The 21,312-nt window shown below is 36.6% G+C and overlaps 1 protein-coding gene across 2 annotated transcripts in view; it reads left to right on the top strand.

The window, feature by feature from the left end:
* PDE3B (phosphodiesterase 3B) overlaps positions 1-21,312 on the top strand; it is a 206,573-nt gene that overhangs the window by 147,576 nt on the left and 37,685 nt on the right. Inside the window, exons 6-10 of one of the 2 annotated variants that reach the window (XM_062196454.1) lie at positions 5,585-5,795; positions 6,357-6,430; positions 13,089-13,240; positions 13,987-14,124; positions 14,966-15,077. In XM_062196454.1, coding sequence (XP_062052438.1) covers positions 5,585-5,795; positions 6,357-6,430; positions 13,089-13,240; positions 13,987-14,124; positions 14,966-15,077 — 687 coding nt within the window. The remainder of the gene's footprint in view (positions 1-5,584; positions 5,796-6,356; positions 6,431-13,088; positions 13,241-13,986; positions 14,125-14,965; positions 15,078-21,312) is intronic. The other variant, XM_062196455.1, reaches the window with a different exon arrangement.

Here is a 21,312-nt window from a genome sequence, read left to right as displayed (position 1 = left end):
GGCTACTCCACTTCTGACTCAGCTTTTTATTACGGCCCACCCTGGGTTAAGACAGAAGATGATGGCTTGAGTTCTTGGCTCCCTGCCACCAGTGTGGGAGACCTGGGTGAAGCTTAGAGCTCCTGGCTTCATTCTTGCCCAACCCTGGTTGTTGCAGATATTTGGAGAGTGAGCCCACAGATGGAAGATCCTTTTTCATCTGTCTCAATCTCTCTCTCTCTGTGTGTGTGTGTCTGCTTTTCAAATAAAATGAAAATTTAAAAATTAAAAAAAAAGAGATCCAAGGGAGCCAGCTATCCCTTTATGCCACATGACTGGGTGTTGGGGAGAGGATTGAAAAATGACTGCTGATGGGTATAAGGTTTCTTTTAGCTTTATGAAAATATTCCAGAATTAGCAAAACTGTGAGTATACTAAAAGTAGCTGATGTGTCTAATTTAAAAGGATGAATTTTGTGGAATGTGAATGATATCACAATAAAGCTGTTAAAAGCTTACAGGAGTGGGCATTTAGCCTGGTGTTTAAGATGCTAGTTCAGATGCCTGCATCCCACATTTAAGTACCTGGGTTCAGTTCTCTGCTCCAGCTCCCGATTTTAGCTAACTACTAATGAAACCCTGGGAGAGAGTGGTGATGCCTCAAGTACTTGAGTTCCTGCCCCAAACGGGAGACCTGGATTAAGTTTCCCACTCCCATTCCCAGCTTTAACCTTGGTGCAACCCTGGCCACTGCAGGCATTTGGGGAGTGAACCAGCAGCTCTTTCCCCTACTTCCATTCATATGTCTCTCTCTGTCTCTCAAATAAATAAATAAAAATTAAAAGAAAAAGGTACAAATAGCAATACTCTCACAACAGTAAAATTAGAGTAAAGCATTTAGAAATATGTACAAGATATCTCAAAATGGCCTGCACCCATGTGGAAAACCTGGAAGAAGCTCCTGGCTCCTGGCTTCGGATTGGCGCAACTCCAGCTGTTGCGGCCATCTGGGGAGTGAACCAACGGATGGAATACCTCTCTCACTGCCTCTCCTCTCTCTGTGTGACTCTGACTTTCCTGCCTTTTTTTTTTTTTTTTTTTTTTTGACAGGCAGAGTGGACAGTGAGAGAGAGAGACAGAGAGAAAGGTCTTCCTTTGCCGTTGGTTCACCCTCCAATGGCCGCCGTGGTAGGCGTGCTGCGGCCGGCGCACTGTGCTGATCCGATGGCAGGAGCCAGGTGCTTCTCCTGGTCTCCCATGGGGTGCAGGGCCCAAGGACTTGGGCCATCCTCCACTGCACTCCCTGGCCACAGCAGAGAGCTGGCCTGGAAGAGGGGCAACCGGGACAGGATCGGTGCACCGACCGGGACTAGAACCCGGTGTGCCGGCGCCGCAAGGTGGAGGATTAGCCTAGTGAGCCGCGGCGCCGGACTCCTGCCTTTTTTATAAAGATTTATTTATTTATTTTGAAAGTGAATAGGCAACCGACAGAATGGGAAATAATATTTGCAAACTATGCAACAGATAAAGGGTTGATAACCAGAATCTACAAAGAAATCAAGAAACTCCACAACAACAAAACAAACAACCCACTTAAGAGATGGGCCAAGGACCTCAATAGACATTTTTCCAAAGAGGAAATCCAAATGGCCAACAGACACATGAAAAAATGTTCTAGATCACTAGCAATCAGGGAAATGCAAATCAAAACCACAATGAGGTTTCACCTCACCCTGGTTAGAATGGCTCACATTCAGAAATCTACCAACAATAGAAGCTGGAGAGGATGTGGGGAAAAAGGGACACTAACCCACTGTTGGTGGGAATGCAAACTGGTCAAGCCACTATGGAAGTCAGTCTGGAGATTCCTCAGAAACCTGAATATAACCCTACCATACAACCCAGCCATCCCACTCCTTGGAATTTACCCAAAGGAAATTAAATTGGCAAACAAAAAAGCCGTCTGCACATTAATGTTTATTGCAGCTCAATTCACAATAGCTAAGACCTGGAACCAACCCAAATGCCCATCAACAGTAGACTGGATAAAGAAATTATGGGACATGTACTCTATAGAACACTATACAGCAGTCAAAAACAGTGAAACCCGGTCATTTGCAACAAGATGGAGGAATCTGGAAAACATCATGCTGAGTGAATTAAGCCAGTCCCAAAGAGACAAATATCATATGTTCTCCCTGATCGGCAACAACTGAGCACCAAAGGGGAAACTTGTTGAAGTGAATTGGACACTATGAGAAACAGTGACTTGATCAGCTCTTGTCCTGACTGTTGATGTACAATGTAATACTTTATCCATTACAGTATTTTTTTTGTTCTAGTACTAGTGGTTGAACTCTGTAATTAACACACAATTATTCTTAGGTGTTTAAATTATAACTGAAAAGTGATCCCTGTTAAATATAAGAGTGGGAAAAAGAGAGGGAGGAGATGTACAATTGGGGACATGCTCAATCGGACTTGCCCCAAATGGTGGAGTTAGAAACGTGCCAGGGGATTCCAATACAATCCCATCAAGGTGGCATGTACCAATGCCATCTCACTAGTCCAAGTGATCAACTTCAGTTCACAATTGATCACACTGATAGGTCTAAGAGTCAAAGGGATCACACAAACAAGACTAGTGTCTGCTAATACTAACTGATAGAATCAAAAAGGGAGAGAACGATCCAACATGGCAAGCGGGATACACAGCAGACTCATAGAATGGAAGATGTCCTAAATAGCACTCTGGCCTCAGAATCAGCCCTTAAGGTGTTCGGATCTGGCTGAAGAGCCCATGAGAGTATTGTAGGCATGGAAAGCCAAGACACCCTGGAAAAAAAAAAAGAAGACCTAAATGAAAGATCTCTGTGAGTGAGATCCCAGTGGAAAGAACGGGGCCATCAAAGAAGGAGGTACCTTTCTCTGAAGGGAGGAGAGAACTTCCACTTTGACTATGACCCTGTTGGAATAAGATCAAAGTCGGCGAACCCTAAAGGCTTCCATAGCCTTGGCAACTTATGACTAGAGCCTAGGGAGATTACTGACGCCATAAACAAGAGTGTCAAATTGTTAAGTCAACAACAGGAGTCACTGTGTACTTAGGTCTCATGTGGGATCTGTCCTTAATGTGTTGTCCAATGTGAAGTGATGCTATAACTAGTACTAAAACAGTATTTTTATACTTTGTGTTTCTGTGTGGGTGCAAACTGATGAAATCTTTACTTAGTATATACTGAATTGATCTTCTGTATATAAAGATAATTGAAAATGAAAAAAAAAAAAACCAACCTGGTGTTAAATTGGAAATTGCATAGAAAATTAATCAATTCTTAAAAAAAAATCATGTAGGATCTCTGTCTTTAATGTGCTGTACACTCTTATTTAATGCTATAACTAGTACTCCAGCAGTATTTTTTCACTTGTGTTGCTATGTGGGGGCAAACTGTTGAAATCTTTACTTAATATATACTAAACTGATCTTTTGTATATAAAGAGAATTGAAAATGAATCTTGATGTGAATGGAAGGGGAGAGGGAGCGGGAGAGGGGAGGGTTGCAGGTGGGAGGGAAGTTATGGGGGGGGGCATTGTAATCCATAAGCTGTACTTTGGAAATTTATATTCATTAAGTAAAAGTTATAAAAAAAGCAAATATAATGAAAAGTAGAAAACATTTTGAGCTGAATGATAATGAAAATAAGACTTCAAAACTTGTGGGCAGAAGCTAAAGTAGTGCTTTGAGTTACAAAATTTATTGGAAAGAATGGAATAAAAGCCTGTCAAACTTATATCTTGGGGCCAGCACTGTGGCACAGCGGGTTATAGCCCTGGCCTAAAGTGCTTGCATCCCATATGGGTGCCGGTTCTAGTCCTGGCTACTCCTCTTACAATCCAGCTCTCTGCCATGGCCTGGGATAGCAGTGGAGAATGGCCCAAGTCCTTGGGTCTCTGCACCCATGTGCGAGACTGGGAGGAGGCTCTTGGCTCCTGGCTTCTGATTGGCACAGCTCCGCCTGTTGCGGCCATCTGGGGAATGAACCAGCGGATGGATGACCTCACTCTGTCTCTACCTTTCTTTGTAACTCCTTCAAATAAATAAGATAAATAAAAAAAAAATCTTAAAAAGTTATTACTTTATCAGCAAAATTTATCAATAGAAAAAATAAAAGAATAAGGCTTGCTGGAAATTAGTGAAATGGAAAGCAGCAACAAAATAAAATCAATAAAATGAAAATTCAAAGCAAAAATATCCATAGAAATTGTTCATTTGTGTAGATTAATGAAATTGTTACCTCTGGTAGAAGATAGATATGGCAAAATAAAGGGAAAACTCAAACTTTCCATGTAACAAGTAGAAATGGTATATTATCACTAAACCCAGAAATTTAAAGAAAAAATACTTGAACCATTTTATGCAAGTAAATCTTATAATTAAATGAAATGAATTCCTTAAAAACACAAATAGTTGGAACTGATACAAATAGAAATTTTGAACAGTCATATCTTTTAAAGAAATTATTGTTGTACCTAGAAAACTTCCTACATAGAAAATTATATGTCCAGTGTCCAGTGCTGTGGTGTAGCAGGTAAAGCGTCTGCTTGCAGTGCCATCATCCCATATAAGCACCGGTTCGAGTCCCAGCTGCTCCAATCCCAGCCTAGCTCCCTGCTAATGTGCCTGTGAAAGCAGCAGAGGATGGCCCAAGTGCTTGGGCCCCTACACCTGCATGGGAGACCCAGAAGAACCTCCTGGCTCCTGGCTTCAGATCAGCCTGGCTGCAGCTATTATGGCCAATTTGGGAGTGAACCAGTGGATGGAAGACCTTTCTCTTTTGTCTCCTTCTCACCACCACCCCCCCCATAACTTTGCCTTTCAAATAAATAAATAAATCTTTAAGAAAAAGAAAAAAGAAAATTATAGGTCCAGATAACTTTACTGATGAATCTTGCCTAACATTTAATGAAGATGTCATTATGAAAGATTGTGTCCAATACCTAGTTTCTTACTGTTGCTTGCTATAGCCTGAATATTTGTGTCCTTTTTCCCTAATTCATATGGTGACACCTGATTCCCAGTGTTGAATGAATGACTGAGCTGCGAATATTTAAGTATATTTTTTAAAGGAATCTGACACTATGTTAGCATATAATTTTATCACAAACTCAGCTTGTTTAATGCTATTAAAAACTTTAATTCTTTAATAAAATTGAATTTATTGAATTGAAAAAAGCTTAGAAAATTTGGTACAGATGCTTGCTCATGTGAATAATCAAACTGATTGGGACACACAATATGAGAGATAAAGACCAATATGAATTAGGAGACTGTACCACACAATATGTACATTTTATTCATACTCTTAATGTTTAACTATTATGTCTACTTTGCAATAGGATGTTTACTTACCAATCATTGGTGATGAGAAAAACAATTAATAATTGTATATATTACTAAAATATTTTGAAGCCCCAAGTAGAAATTTATTTCATAATTTAACTGTAAATACTTTGCTTTTGCTAAAGGAAGAAAATACTCTTAATTAAAAAAATATATACATACATATTCATTTATTTGCCTAATTCCTCTCCTTTAATTTTTAAGGTGCCTTAGCCAACTTGAACCCTGTGCATTCTGCCAGCTATGGACCAGTGTCTGCTGCCTCTCCAACTAATCAGTCACCCATAGGGTGTCCTGATATTGCTGATTTTCTTACTAAGCCAGGTGTTACTTTACACAGATCTATGAGCAGTGCACCCAACACACCAGATTTTTATCAGCATCTTAGAAATTCTGATAGCAATCTTTGCAACAGGTAAGTTGCTCAATTGTTTACTATTTCTGTTTCAAAATGTAACCTGTATAAAGTATTAAAATTTTCCTAGTTATAATTAGCTGAAGAATTAAGACTACATTGTTTTATTTATATACATAGTAGTTTTTATTCTAAGAAAATTTTTCTTGTTTCAGTTCTATTATAGACTTGCTAATTAAATGATCTCCAACTGAGATGAAATGTAATGGTATTTTACACAATACAAGATATCAGTAAATCTAGAGAGAATTATTTTAGTGTGATCTACTTTAGTGTCTATTCATAGTACACAGTTATTTTGATGTTTAATCTCATTTCTGCTTTGATAATAATAAATAATGATTTATGTAAGACCCTAATATTGATGTTCAAAAGTAAATTATTTCTTTCAGGGAAACACAGATGCTTTCTAAGATAAAGCTTTTTAAATGTATAAAGAGATTAAAATATTTGAATGTGTTGCAGTTGGCATCTAAGTTAAAAATTTGAGATTTTCCAATTATGTTTAGGTAAAAATTTCTACCTCATTTATAACATACATTATTTATTTTATTCTACAAGCTGTGGGCATCAAATACTGAAATATGTTTCAACATCCGAATCAGATGGTAGAGATTGCCACAGTGGAAAATCAGGTGAGGTTGCACAAATCAAATGTATTTAACAGTAAATTCTTAAAATGTTTTTTTTCAAATACATAAATGAATGAGTTGCAGTTTCTCTCTCTTTAAAATGAAGATTATAATGTTTTAATTACTTCACTGAAGGATTAAGAACAAGTTAATATTAGTAGATGGTGAAAATATTTTGAAGAGCAAAAGTGTGCTATACTAATAATGTAGTCTTCTTAGGCTATGGCTAATTTTCATAGATAATGAATTATTTGTTAATATTGAAATTTGTACTGTGCGATCGAAGCCCAAAGGGATTTGCATAAATTGTTTATGGCATAGAGAGCAGGTGTTTTAAAATTTAGAAAACTATATTATTCTGAAACATTTTGCATCTTCAAATAAGAAATATTGTTGTTAGGGTGGACACTTGGTGCAGTGGTTGGAATACCATATTGAAGTGCCTGTGTTTGAGTTCTGCCTCCACATCTGATCCAGCTTCCTGCTGATGCACACCCTGGTAGGCAACAGGTGATGGCTCAAGTTCTTGAGCTCCTGTGACCCATGTGGGACACCTGGATGGAGTTCTACTCCTGGCTTTGGCCTAGCTGAGCCCTGGCATTTGGGGAGTGAAACAACAGATAGAAGATCTCTCTTTCTGTGTTTCTGGTATGTCTCTGCCTTTCAAATAAAAACTAAAAGTCAATTTTAAAACTTTTTATAAAAAATATTATTGATGAAGACAAGGTGTTTTATAACATTAAAAAATTGTCTCAAATGACCAATAATATTTAAGTAAGTAATTCAGACCAACATTCCCCATAGGTGTAGCTAGAAAACTGAACAAATTATTAATGCTTTTTTTAAAATCTACTTGAAGCCATTGACAAGCTCCTAAGAATTACCAGTTGAGGATCTGAAGGATAGAAGTATAAGAAATGAGTCTTAAATTTAGGCTATGAAAAGGGTGTTTACTGATTCTAGAAGGGCCAGTGACTGATAAAATTAGTAGTGTTTTTTTTGGTAGTTTTATGAGACTAGGGAGACAGAAATTGGATTTGAAAACATGGTGGAGATAACTTGGTAAGCTCTGAAGAGCTACACTTATGAAAAAAGGTTAAAAAAAAATAGATCGGCCCTCAGTCCTTTCATCTATGGCAAAGTTACCCTTTTAAAGTGTGAAGTTTTCTAGTTTTATTACATTTTAAAATTATTTATTTATTTATTTGAATTTGACGGTAGAGTTAGAGACAGTGAGAGAGACAGACAGCTCTCTGCTGGACTGGAAGAGGAGCAACCAGGACTAGAATCTGGTGCCTATATGGGATGCCGGTGTCGCAAGCGGAGGATTAGCCAAGTGAGCCACGACGCCGGCCTTAAAGTGTTTTTTTTAAAGTAGAAAACTAGGCCTTCACAAACTCCTCAGAAATAAAATAGGAGAAACTTCCCAAATCATTCTATAAGACCGTTATTACCCTGACACTCTAACCAACAAAGGCATTGTAAGAAAGCTACAGACCAATATGCCTTATGTGTATACACACAAAAATCTTTATCAAAACACTTGCAAACTGAATCAGGTTTGCTGTAAAAAGGTCACACAATGACCAAGTGATTTTTATACTAGGAATGCAAGAGTTGCTGAGTATTTGGAAATCAATCCATATAATACACCACACTAATAGGATAAAAGGAAAAGGTCAGACATTGTTTCACACCAGTTAAGTTGCTGCTTAAGACAGCTGCGTCTCATAGAGGAGTGCCAGCACTCGAGTCTAGCATCTGCTTCCTGTCTAGCTGCCTGCTAATGTGCACTCTAGTAGGCAGCAGGTGATAGTTAAAGTGCTTGGGTCCCTGTCACCCACGTGGGAGACCCAGATGGAGTTCTGGACTCCTGGCTTCAGCCTGACCCAGCTCTGGCTGTTACAGATAACTAGGGAGGGAATCAGTGGATGTAACATCTTTGTCTCTTTTCTCTTGCACTTTCAAATACATGAAAAGTAAATAAAATTTAAAAGGGAAAAAATATGATAATCTCAAAAGACTCAGAAGCATTTGACAAAATCTAACACTCTTTTTGCGATTAAAACAAAAATAAAACCCAACACTGAAACTGTTAGTAGCAGGGAAATTTTTCAACCTGATTAAAGGTCTCTTTGAAAAACACACAGCCAAGTAGGGTCAGCAACATTGCAGGCAGAACTGTAAATTTCTTGTTAGAGATGCCACCTGCCTTTACCTGGCCAGCTCTCCTCCCAGGCCAGCCAAGTAATGAAAGTCAACAGAGTGCCTTCCCTCAGGTGGTTCACACCTCCCTTACGACGTACCCCATGTGAAGAGATAGATAGGTCTCGGCCTCTTAACTTACAAGGCCTAAAGCCCAACAGATTATTACCAGGCCCCTTCTGTCAGGTTCTATTTGCCTCTCAATCAGAAAACTTAATTGTAGCTTAGACAGCACCTTTCTTAGCTCCTCTAATAATGACTCTGTCCTTTGTTCTAGACCCTGTCTAGCACACTTAAGCCTCATTCCTTTGTAATCATAACCTCTACTCTACCACCAATGGCTCTACTCCCAACCTGTGTGTCCTGATGGTCCTCTTCCCCACTTAATGCTGTATAATTGTTCAGACCTGGTTAATGCCACTCTTAGGATCATTGGTTACTATCCTCGCTCTGTCTTTTATGACCTTGTCTAAATATGATCAGAGTCGGCAAACTTGGAAGACTTTCATAGCCTTGGCAACTCATGATGACAGCCTAGGGTGGTTACTGGCACCATAAACTAGAGTGTCAATTTGTTGGGTCAACAACAGGAGTCACTGTGCACTTGCTCCTCATGTGGGATCTCTGTCCTTAATGTGCTGTACATTGTGATTTAATGCTATAACTAGTACTCCAACAGTATGTTTCACTTTGTGTTTCTATGTGGGTGCAAACTGTTGAAATCTTTACTTAATATATACTAAATTGATCTTCTGTATATAAAGAGAATTGAAAATGAATCTTGATGTGAATTGAAGGGGAGAGGGAGCGGGAGAGGGGAGGTTTGTGGGTGGGAGGGAAGTTATGGGAGGGGGAAGCCATTGTAATCCATAAGCTGTACACTGGAAATTTATATTCATTAAATAAAAGTTAAAAAAAAAAAAAAAAGGAAAACACACAGCCAGGGCCAACACTGTGGCATAGTAGGTAAAGCAGCCATCTGCTGTGCCGGCACACTATATTCATACCTGTTTGAGTCCTGGGTGCCTCACTTCGGATCCAGCTCCCTGCTAATGTTCCTGGGGAAACAGCAGAAGATGGCCCAAATGCTTGGGCCCCTGCATCTATGCAGGAAACTTGGAAAAAGCTCCTGGCTCGTGGCTTCAGCCTGGTGCAGCCCCGGTCATTGTGGCCATTTGGGGAGTGAACAAGCGATTGGAAGACCAATTTCTCTTTGTCTCTCCCTCTCTCTCTCTCTCATAACTCTGCCTTATAAATAAAAAAAAAGAAATATTTTTCAAAGAAAAAGGAAAATAAGGAACTCAAAATAGACCAAAGTAGAAGAATTATAACCATGAAACTTTTTGAGGAACATATAGGACAGTCTTTGTAGTCTTGTGTTGAGTAATGTATTCTTGGATAGAATACCAAAAGTACAATCTATGAAAGAAAATCTCAACAAATTGGGCTTCAGCAAAATAAAAACTTTTGTATTTCAAAAGATACCAATAAGAAAAGGAAAAGACAAACTATAGATTGAGAAAAAAATTGCAAGTTATACTTTTGATTAAGGACTTATATCTAGTTTATATAAAGAACTCCTACAACCTAACATCAAATTATTCAATTAAAAAATGGGGAAACAATTTTAGACATTTTGGTTAAAGTCATTTGGTAAAGGAGACGAGCAAAGCATGAAAAGATGATAATACCATTAATCATTAAGGAAATGCAAATTAATGTTATGAGACCCGATTGATTACATTCCAACTAGAATAGTGTAATCAAAAACAGAGTCACTGCCACGAGCAGGGATGCAGAGAAACTGGGGGCCAGCATTACAAAAATCAGGACTTGAGTCCTTTTCTGAAAATCTACTCCAGTGAGTATTCTTAAGAACACTTTTTACTTAAAATAATTTTAATAAAATTTTACATATTATAAAGTACACAGATCATGAGTTTGCAGATTGATGAATTTTCATAACACTCCTCAATCATCACTCAGATTAAGATACAAAATATTACTAGCACCTCAAAGTTTTCCTTCATGCATCTTTACAGACATATCTCCCAATGATTTCTGGTTTTTTAAAAACTCATTTATATTGGTTTTGATAGGCTTTGAAACTTTTCATAAAGAGGATCACAGAATATGTATGTACCTTTGTGCCTGGCATCTTCCACTTAACATTATGTTTTTAAGAATCACTCATATATTGTAGTTATAGTTCATTCTCTTTTCTCTGTAATGTGTAATTGTATAAATATACCATAATTTGCTCATACTACTATCAGTGGGTTTTTGGAATGTTTCTTGTTACTATAAATAGAATGAACTGAACATTTTTTGGCATGTGAGTATATACTATTTGGCTACCAATGTTTTTCCCATTTTGTATCTGATTTGAGAGAAAGCATATTATTAATCATATTGGCTGATAAATTGATAAATAACTCATAGTTTATAATATTGTAGTTTAAGTTTTATTTGTGCCTTAATTTTATTCATTTATTATTGTGAGTTTATAATTTTTATATATAAAAATGTCAGATGTTGGAAATCATTTACATCAAATTTGTAAGAAAAGATTTATCAATTGACACTACCTTTTTCTGTTTCTCACTTTTATGAAGAATCTTCACCCTTCTCTTTCATTTTGAGTAGATTTGGAACTTGATTACTGTATGAGAAATGTCTGTTTTGCCTGAGGACAAGGTCCCTGGAGAAAATAATTTAGCAAGATACTATTGTATCATATTTAATTAATGTAATTAATTTATATTGAGGTTCATTATGATTCAATTTGAATATTTTAAAATATAACCATTTATAAAGCTATACATATAGAGCAAATTTTATTTCTATTTATTACTATATATTTTTATTTTTGTTACTGTAAAGATAGTGGGTTTCATACATTTCATAGGTACAGTTCTAAAAGATAACCATACCTCCCTCACTTTCCCTCCTTTAACTGCCCTTCTTCCTTCCTTATTTTTTTCTTTAATTTTTGCAAAGACAATTTTAATCCACTCTGTAATCACAGTCTTAATTCATCATTCACCTTAATATTCAATAAGTAAAAAGTAGGAAGACCACAGGTCCATAGGTTATAAACAAAGGCTAAAAACAACAATCATCACACAGTGTCTGTTTAATTTCTATACCTTTTTTTTTTTTCTGGTATTCTATATTAACTACCACAAATCAGAGAAAACATGATATTTGTCTTTTTGGAACTGACTTATTTCACTAAGCATAATGATTTCCAGTTGCATCCATTTTGTTGCAAAAGACAGGAGTTTGGGGCCGGCACCGTGGCGCAGTAGGTTAATCCTCCACCTGCGGTGCCGGGATCACATATAGGCTCCGGTTCTAGTCCCAGCTGCTCTCCTTCTGGTCTAGCTCTCTGCTATACTCTGGAAAAGCATTGGATGATGGCCCAAGTCCTTTGGCCCTTGCGCCCACTTGGGAGACCAAGAGGAAGCACCTGACTCCTGGCTTCGGATGGCGCAGCTCTGGCTATTGAGGCCATTTGGGGAGTGGACCAACAGAGTGAAGACCTTTCTCTCTGTCTCTCCCTCTCACTATCTGTGGCTCTAACTCTCAAATAAAAGAAATAAAATCTTTAAAAAAAAAAAAGGAGTTCATTCTTTTTTATGGCTGAGTAGATTTCCATAGTGCATATATATCATGAGTGTTGATTCCATATCTTAGCTATTGTGAATTGAGCTGCCATAAACATGGGGGTACAGAGACTTCTTTCATATGCTGATTTCATTGCATTTGGATAAATTCCCAGGAGTGAGATGGCTGGGTCATATGGTAGATCTATTTTTAGATCTCGGAGTATTCCCCCCATACTGTCTTCCGTAATGGTTGTACTAGTTTACATTCCCATGAACAGTGGATTATTAGGGTATCTTTTCTCCTCGGTCCTCACCAGCATTTATTTTTTTGATCTTTGGATGATAGTCATTTGAACTGGGGTGAGTGAAACCCCATTGTAGTTTTGATTTACGTTTCCATGATGGGTAGTGATTATCAGAATTTTTTCGTGTGTCTGTTGGCCATTTGAATTTCCTCTTTTGAAAAAATACCTGTTAATGTCCTTTTGGTCATTTCTTACCTAGATTGCTTGGTTTTTTTTTTTGTTGTTGTTGTTGTTGTTAAGTTTCTTTTATCAGTTGCATAGTTTGCAAATATTTTCTCCCATTCTGTTGGTTGCCTTGCCACCTAATTGAATGTTTCCTTGTAACACAAAAGCTTCTTAGCTTAATGTAATCCCATTTGTCTATTTTTGCTTTTATTGCCTGTACTTTTGAAGTCTTTTCCAAGAAGTCTTTGCCTGTGCCAATGTCTTATAGAGTTTCCCCAATGTTTTCCTCTAGTAATCTGGTAGTATCAGGTTGTAGATTTAGATCATTGATCCATTTTGAGTTGATTTTTGTATCTATCTATATATATATTTAAGGTGAAGAAGATAGTACCATTTTATTAAAAGAATCATTCAACTTTATGGAAACTCAACAGGAAGAGGAAACAGAGAAGAGAAACTACAGAAAATTATTTTTGGAAGGTGATCATCATCTAACAGAAGACAAACAGAATGAACAGCAGCTGAATGTAAAACATAAACTTTCAATATGATTGTGTTAAGGTGAAATATAATCCTAGTTAGTACTGGTTTAATTATTTTTCCCAGAACAATATTTTTAGTGTAATGGTATCTTTAATTCTTTTTACTGAAAAGTCATGATAACTGAAATTTTTTTTGGGTTATAAATCCTAATTAATTCTAAACTTGTCCCCCTAAAGCAATAAATGGCAATCAATTTTAAATGAACACATTTATTTTGTTTTGTAATTGATATATTATTTTCAATCCTGATTTTCATTATATATTTTAATGTACAGTAATACTTTCTGTTATACAGGTTCAAAATTAAAGCTTTTAGAACAAACCCTCCATTTCTTTTGGAAAATTATTCTAGTAATATGTACCAATAAAGAAATATGAGTTTCTTTCTCTTACCCTTTAATATCAGTATCTTTTATAATGAAAATAATTGTTTTTATATTTGTATAGTGATTTCAAAACAAAACTTGTTTATTTATGAAATGAATATATATAAATAGTATTATGATGTCCAGAAGAGATATTTATAGTTGTCTAAAGGTAAGTTTTTATTTAGAGAAGAAGAAAGTACAGATAATAGTATATTTGAGAATAACCATTATAGAATAACCATTATAGAAAATACTCATAATACCTATTTTTTAAATTTTTTAAGTGTTCTCTTTTGATGTGGATTTAACAGTATTTATAAAACATAAAATGATAGGGTTTTTTTTCCTTTATTATTGTACAGATTGACCAGGAACTGTCACAGGAGCAGATTTTATTGGAAGATTATGAGTCATTAATAGAAAAGATGAGCAACTGGAATTTTCAAATTTTTGAACTTGTAGAAAAGATGGGAGAGAAATCAGGAAGGATTCTCAGTCAGGTTGGATTTTAAATCTCTCCTTTTTTTTTTTTAAACTGTTTCTCAAATGATTTTTATAAAGCAAAAACTAAATTGCATGTAATATTGGCTTAGGTACTAGTTCAGTAATGTTTATTGAATTTACTTTCCCAGGAAATCCCCCAAATATATAAAAATATGTATGTTATAAATATAATATGTATGTCATACAAGTCTCTGTATGTGTGTGTGTATAGCATATTAGTGGGATTTAATTTAGGTTAAAAAAGTAAAATTTATTTTTTTAGTACTACCACAGCGAAACATTTATTTAAAGATTTATTTATTTGAAAGGCAAAGTGAGAGAGAGAGAGAGAGAGAGAGAGAGAGAGAGAGAAAGAGAAAGGTCTTTCATCTGATGGTTCAGTTCCCATAGGATTTCCTTTTTCTTGAATCTTGAGTTTGAAAAGAAGATGAAAAGTGATCAGGAGTATGGATAAATTATGTAAAGAACATACTAGTTCATCTTATTGATGTATTTACAAAAATGGGATAAAGTTGCTGTTGTTCTTTTTTTAAAAAAGTAACACTAGAGAGGAATAGGAAACAAATACCTTTCAAAACATTATGTATAAAATGCTAAGGAAAAGAATCCAAAAATTTGAAAATTCAAACATGATATATGGAATAAGATTTCCTTGGTTTTCAAGGACTTTAGAGGATGTCTTTATTTTTTGAAAAAAAAAGTAAAATTTTATATAAATTATCAACTTAAATACATACACTTGGTTAATATTCCTAAATGCAAATAAAACAGTGTTTTATTCAACTACAACTAGAAATTCTGATTTTAAAGGTGAATTTTATTCTCATTGATATTTAGGTCATATACACCTTATTTCAAGATACTGGTTTATTGGAAATATTTAAAATTCCCACTCAACAATTTATGAACTATTTTCGTGCATTAGAAAATGGCTATCGAGATATTCCTTGTAAGTATTAACATTATTTTATTATTTAAGTTCAAGCAATACCAGTTTGAAACTCTTTACTTCTCTGCAAGTGATTCTTTAAACAGTTTTTTAAAATAAAGATTTATTTATTTATTTGAGAGGCAGAGCTACAGACAGTGAGAGAGAGAGAGAGAGAGAGAGAGAGAGAGAGAGGTGTTTCTTCTGATGGTTCACTCCCCAAATGGCTGCAACAGCCAGAGCTGGGCCAATCTGAAGCCAGGAGCCAGGAGCTTCTTCTGGGTCTCCCACGCAGGTGCAGAAGCCCAAGCTCTTGGACCATCTTCTACTGTTTTCCCAGGCCATAGCAGAGAGCTGGATGGGAAGTGGAGCAGCCAGGACTCGAACTGGTGCCCATATGGGATGCCAGCACTAAAGGCAGTGGCTTTACCTGCTATGTCACAGCGCCAGCTCCTAAAATTTTTAAACTACATGTTTGAAAAAAATTTAAATAGAGATTTGAAAAGAAAATCTGCGTACTACTAATTAGAGTTAGCTGACCCCTGCTATCATTTTGGTGTATATCCTCTTAAGACTTTCTTACAATAATTCATCTTTTTGTAAAACAGATCACAGTATTAATAAACCTGTTTATAATATACTTTTTTACTTTTCATATAATATGCATCATTCCTTTTTTTTTAAAAGCTTTTATTTAATGAATATAAATTTCCAAAGTACAGCTTATGGATTACAGTGGCTTCCCCCCCATAACTTCCCTCCCACCCGCAACCCTCCCCTTTCCCGCTCTTTCTCCCCTTCCATTCACATCAAGATTCATTTTCAATTCTCTTTATATAAAAAAATCAGTTTAGTATATATAAAGTAAAGATTTCAACAGTTTGCCCTCACATAGCAACACAAAGTGAAAAATACTGTTGGAGTACTAGTTATAGCATTAATAATATGCATCATTCTATATTAATAATTGTTGTCTGAGTACCAATATCATCTTTTAAATGTTTGATAATATTAAGTCAAGCACTTCAGAAAATTCTTCACTGTGAAATGTTGAAAATGTATTCATAGAAATTCTATTCTTAGTTGTCTTCTCATTTATGGAATTATTTTTAATAGCAATTTGATCTTATGATTGAGCATAGTTTTTTTTTTTTTTAGATTTATGTATCTACTTGAAAGTCAGAGTTACACAGAGAGAGAAACAGAGTAAGAGAGAGAGAGAGAGAGAGAGAGAGAAGTCCTCCATTCACTCGTTCACTCCCCAGATGGCTGCAGTGGCTGGAGCTGTGCCAATCCAAAGCCAGAAGCCAGGAGCTTCCTCTGGGTCTCCCACGTGGGTGCAGGGGCCCAAAGACTTGCGCCGTCTTCCACTGCTTTCACAGGCCAAAACAGAGAGCTAGATTGGAAGTGGAGCAGCTGGGATTCGAACCGGTGCCCCTATGGGATGCTGGCACTGCAGGCGGTGGCCTTACCCATTACGCCACAGCTCCAGCCCCGATTGAGTACAGTTTGAATTTCATATAGAAAACACTGGTTTCCTTATGACACATAGTTTCCTTTCATAAGGACACATTTGGGAAATCATCTATATAAATCAAGTAAATTATTCTTAAATTGGCATGACTAATTAATAATTGTGTTTAATTATTTAAGATGAGTTTATATACTATAATTTCCACTTATAAAGTATACTTTTTTAGGAAGAGATAATGTTAATTTTTATTCTTTTGTGTGTACAATAAGTAATGAAACAAATTTTTCCAAACACAATTTTGTGATGTGATAGATTATTCACTTCCAAAAAAATATTCTAAAATGGTGTATCTTTTTTTTTTTTTTTTTTTTTTTTTTTTACAATCTTTGGCCTTTACTTACTCTCTGGTTTGAGACACAGCATATTGTTCGTTTTTTTTTTTTGTTTGTTTGTTTGTTTTTTTTACATTTTAGTTATATTTATTTTTTTAACTTTTATTTTATTTTACATTTAGTTGTATTTCTTATTTTTTTAACTTTTATTTATTTTAAAAAAAGATTTATTTACTTATTTGAAAGGCAGCTATACAGAGAGGCAGAGGCAGAGAGAGAGAGATAGTCTTCCTTCTGATGGTTCACTCCCCAAATGGCTGCAACGGCTAGAGTTGGGCCAATCCAAAGCCAGGATCCAGGAGTTTCTTAGGGTCTCCCACGCAAGTGAAGCAGCACAAGAACTTGGGTCATCTTTTACTGCTTTCCCAGACCATGGCAGAGAGCTGGATCAGAAGAGGAGCAGCTGGAACTCAAGCTACGCTCATATGGGCTGCTGGCACTGCAGGCGCTGGCTTTACCCGTCACAGCACTGGCCCCAAGTATGTGTTTTATAAAGGGTTGAGGTGAGCATTTGGTATAGTCGTTAAGATGCCTCTTGGTACATCTAAATTCCATTTGGAGTGCCTAGGTTCAAGCTCCACTCTTGATTCCAGCTTCCTCCTCATGTGCATCCTGAGAGGCAACAGGTGATGGCTGAAGGAGTTGGGTTCCTGCTACCCATGTGGGAGACCCAGATTGAGTTCTTGGCTCCTGACTTTGGCATGTCTCAGCCCTGGCTGTTGCAGGTGTTTGGGAAGTAAACCAGCAGAAGGGAGATCTGTCTCTCTCTCTCTCTCTCACTGTGTCTGCCTTATAAATAAATAAATAAAATTTTAAAAATGAAAAAGTTGTTGAATTTTGTAAAGGGAATATCAAAGAGGCATTAAGATCAACTTCAAGGGAAACATAATGGGAAGAAAGAGGTGGTAAGGAGTCTTCACTGTCCACTTTAATGAGGATATACTGGTTAAAAAAGTCTTTCTGGATCTAGCTTTTCTAAACTTAAGTTTATAAATTTGTATGTAGGAATAATAGTAGCACCTACCCCATAGGGTGATCATGTAAAATAGTCTATTTATATCGTATACTCTGTCAGAGTTCTTGGCATGCATAGTTTATGATCAATAAAAGGTGGTGATTGTAAATGATGATTAAGCTCCTAGTAGACTGACACTGTCATGTGTATGGCCTGAACAATTAGTATCACATCACCTGCTGATGTTATTTTGTAAATATTCATTAAATATTTGTTGAAGCATTGAGTTGTTTTGGCTTCCTTCTATGACTGTAATCATTAGATTTATGTCAGTTATCTTATATAATCTTGTTTGGAAAGATTGTATTAACCTTTTACAGGTGAGATGTAAAAACTCAGTAGGATCTTTTCTAACCTAAGATCATAAAACTGATTAGCAATGCTGGGTTTCAGTTGCAGGTCTATTTAACTTCTAAAGACTATATTCTTTACACTATGCCACGTGGCATTTTCATATAATGAACCAGTGTTTGACTGATGATATGTTATCTGTCAGACCCTTTTCTGGATGCTTTCATGTGCCATTTAGCATTTAATCCTTTGAAAAAACCTGAGCGAGAGAAGCGTTCCTCACCTTTGGGGGAAGGGAAGAGTGGGTGTGGAGGATTCAGGTTGGGCTTCCTTAATCTAAAAATGTGTAATCCAAAACACTCCAAAATCTGAAACATTTTGGCACCAATATGAAACCACAAGTGGAAAATTCTTTTTTTTTTCCTTTTTTCTTTTTTTTTTTAAACTTTTATTTAATGAATATAAATTTCCAGTGTACAGCTTATGGATTACAATGGCTTCCCCCTCCCATAACTTCCCTCCCACCCACAACCCTCCCCTCTCCCCTTCAATTCACATCAAGATTCATTTTCAATTCTCTTTATATACAGAAGATCAATTTAGTATAAAGATTTCAACAGTTTGCACCCACATAGAAACACAAAGTGAAACATACTGTTTGAGTACTAGTTATAGCATTAAATCACAATGTACAGCACATTAAGGACAGAGATCCCACATGAGGAGCAAGTGCACAGTGGCTCCTGTTGTTGACCCAACAAATTGACACTCTAGTTTATGGTGCCAGTAACCACCCTAGGCTGTCGTCATGAGTTGCCAAGGCTATGGAAGCCTTCCAAGTTTGCCGACTCTGATCATATTTAGACAAGGTCATAAAAGACAGAGTGAGGATAGTAACCAATGATCCTAAGAGTGGCATTTACCAGGTTTGAACAATTATACAGCATTAAGTGGGGAAGAGGACCATCAGGACACACAGGTTGGGAGTAGAGCCATTGGTGGTAGAGTAGAGGTTATGATTACAAAGGAATGAGGCTTAAGTGTGCTAGACAGGGTCTAGAACAAAGGACAGAGTCATTATTAGAGGAGCTAAGAAAGGTGCTGTCTAAGCTACAATTAAGTTTTCTGATTGAGAGGCAAATAGAACCTGATAGAAGGGGCTTGATAATAATCTGTTGGGCTTTAGGCCTTGTAAGTTAAGAGGCCCAGACCTATCTATCTCTTCACATGGGGTATATCCTAAGGGAGGTGTTAACCTCCTAGGGGAAGGCACTCTGTTGACTTTCATTACTTGGATGGCCTGGGAGGAGAGCTGGCCAGGTAAAGGCAGGTGGCATCTCTAACAAGAAATTGACAGTTCTGCCTGCAATGTTGCTGACCCTACTTGACCATCCCCTCAGCTGCAGTGGTCACTTTGGAAGTTGGGCTGAGTGAAGGGCTTTTCAGCTTAGAGCCAATAAGATCTGTGGCTCTGACCTGGGCATCCTTCGACTCCAGGGCAGGTCCATTTCCAGTGATCCAACTCTTGGCAGAGCTGCCAGGGCTCTTCACAAGCTGATTTCTGCTGAAGCCCAGGCTTACCACATTGAAAGCCACTGCAGTGGACTGGCCTGTTGGGTCTCCTTGAGGGCAGATCACTGTACAGATCAGCCATTAATAGGCCTGCCACCCATTGTTTCTGATGCCTAGCTTTCTTTTCCTCCTGGTTTGTGTTAAAGAAGACCAGAGGATGCAAGTCAAGGGAGTGCCCATGTCCCATCTCTAATCTTCGGTGGCCTGAACTACAAGTCTATAGTCACAGGCATGTTCTGTAGTAGTTTTTCTAAGGTAGACAATGCCCATGAGGAAAATTATATTCTCACTTTAAAACTTTCTTTCCCTTTGGTCTGAAAGGGAGGTTTTTTCTACTTACTGTATACTTTGCTGATGGCGAAGTGAATCTAGCTATGAGATTATTATTTAAGTTCTTATTTTGGCTATGCTATTACAGAAAAATGTTAGCCATCTCTTTTATAAGGTCTAAAGATTAAATTGTGCGTCCTACAGATTCCTTCATAATAGAATTAGTTTCCTACCTTGAAGAGAATAGAGAAATGAAAGAACAAGTTGGGCTTAGAATAGAGAAATGAGGGAGCAAGTCCTAGATCGCTCGCTGACAATAGCAATATCACATGAATACTTAGCAAACCGTTTCAACCATTAGATAACAACTTAAGAAAACATTTACCAGAAGGTCCAATGCCTTCTATAAATTTTAAGAATCATGTATTTGAAAACACCTCTTAAATATCTAACATGGTGTAGTTTGTTTAACCAGAAAACTTAAGCACAACCATCTAAAATGTTTTTAGTTTCTTTTTACCAAGAAGTTTAAAACATGATACACAGATTCAGGTCACACAAATTAAAATGTATCTTTGATTCATTTTAGCAGCTTAAATTTATGTACAATCTTATCTATAAGCCATTTAAAATAAAACTCTTAATAAAATTTCCTATGTGGACATACAATATGTACACACATATAACATAGCATAATAGACCAATATAGCAATTTTAATAATAGCTTTTAAAATCTTTAACTCTTTTTGTAGATTGCCAATTGATTTGAATTGCTTTTTGTTTTTAGATTACTTTAACACATTGCTTTAACAGAGCATCAGAGTTTAATTCTATGTCAAAGAGAAATTGAGCTTCCTCTGATCTTTTGCTGTGAGGTTTCCTTCCTTTACCTTCTTTCATATTGATGACCATGTTTCTGTGTTTCTGTGTATAACACATCTTTAAGCATCTTTTGCAGGGCAGGATGAGTGGCAACAAATTCTTTCAGTTTCTGTTTGCTATGAAAAGTCTTAATTTCACCTTCATTCACAAATGAGAGCTTTGCAGGATATAATATTCTGGGCTGGCAGTTTTTCTCTCTTAGTACCTGGGCTATATCTCGTCATTCCCTTCTAGCTTGTAGGGTTTCTGATGAGAAGTCTGCTGTGAGTCTAATTGGAGATCCTCTGAGAGTAATCTGACGTTTCTCTCTTGCACCTTTTAGAATCTTTTCTTTATGTTTCACTGTGGTGAGTTTGATTA

The sequence above is a fragment of the Lepus europaeus genome, chromosome 7 (assembly GCF_033115175.1).
Source record: "Lepus europaeus isolate LE1 chromosome 7, mLepTim1.pri, whole genome shotgun sequence".
NCBI lineage: Eukaryota > Metazoa > Chordata > Mammalia > Lagomorpha > Leporidae > Lepus > Lepus europaeus.
This window is presented reverse-complemented; position numbering and strand designations above follow the sequence as displayed.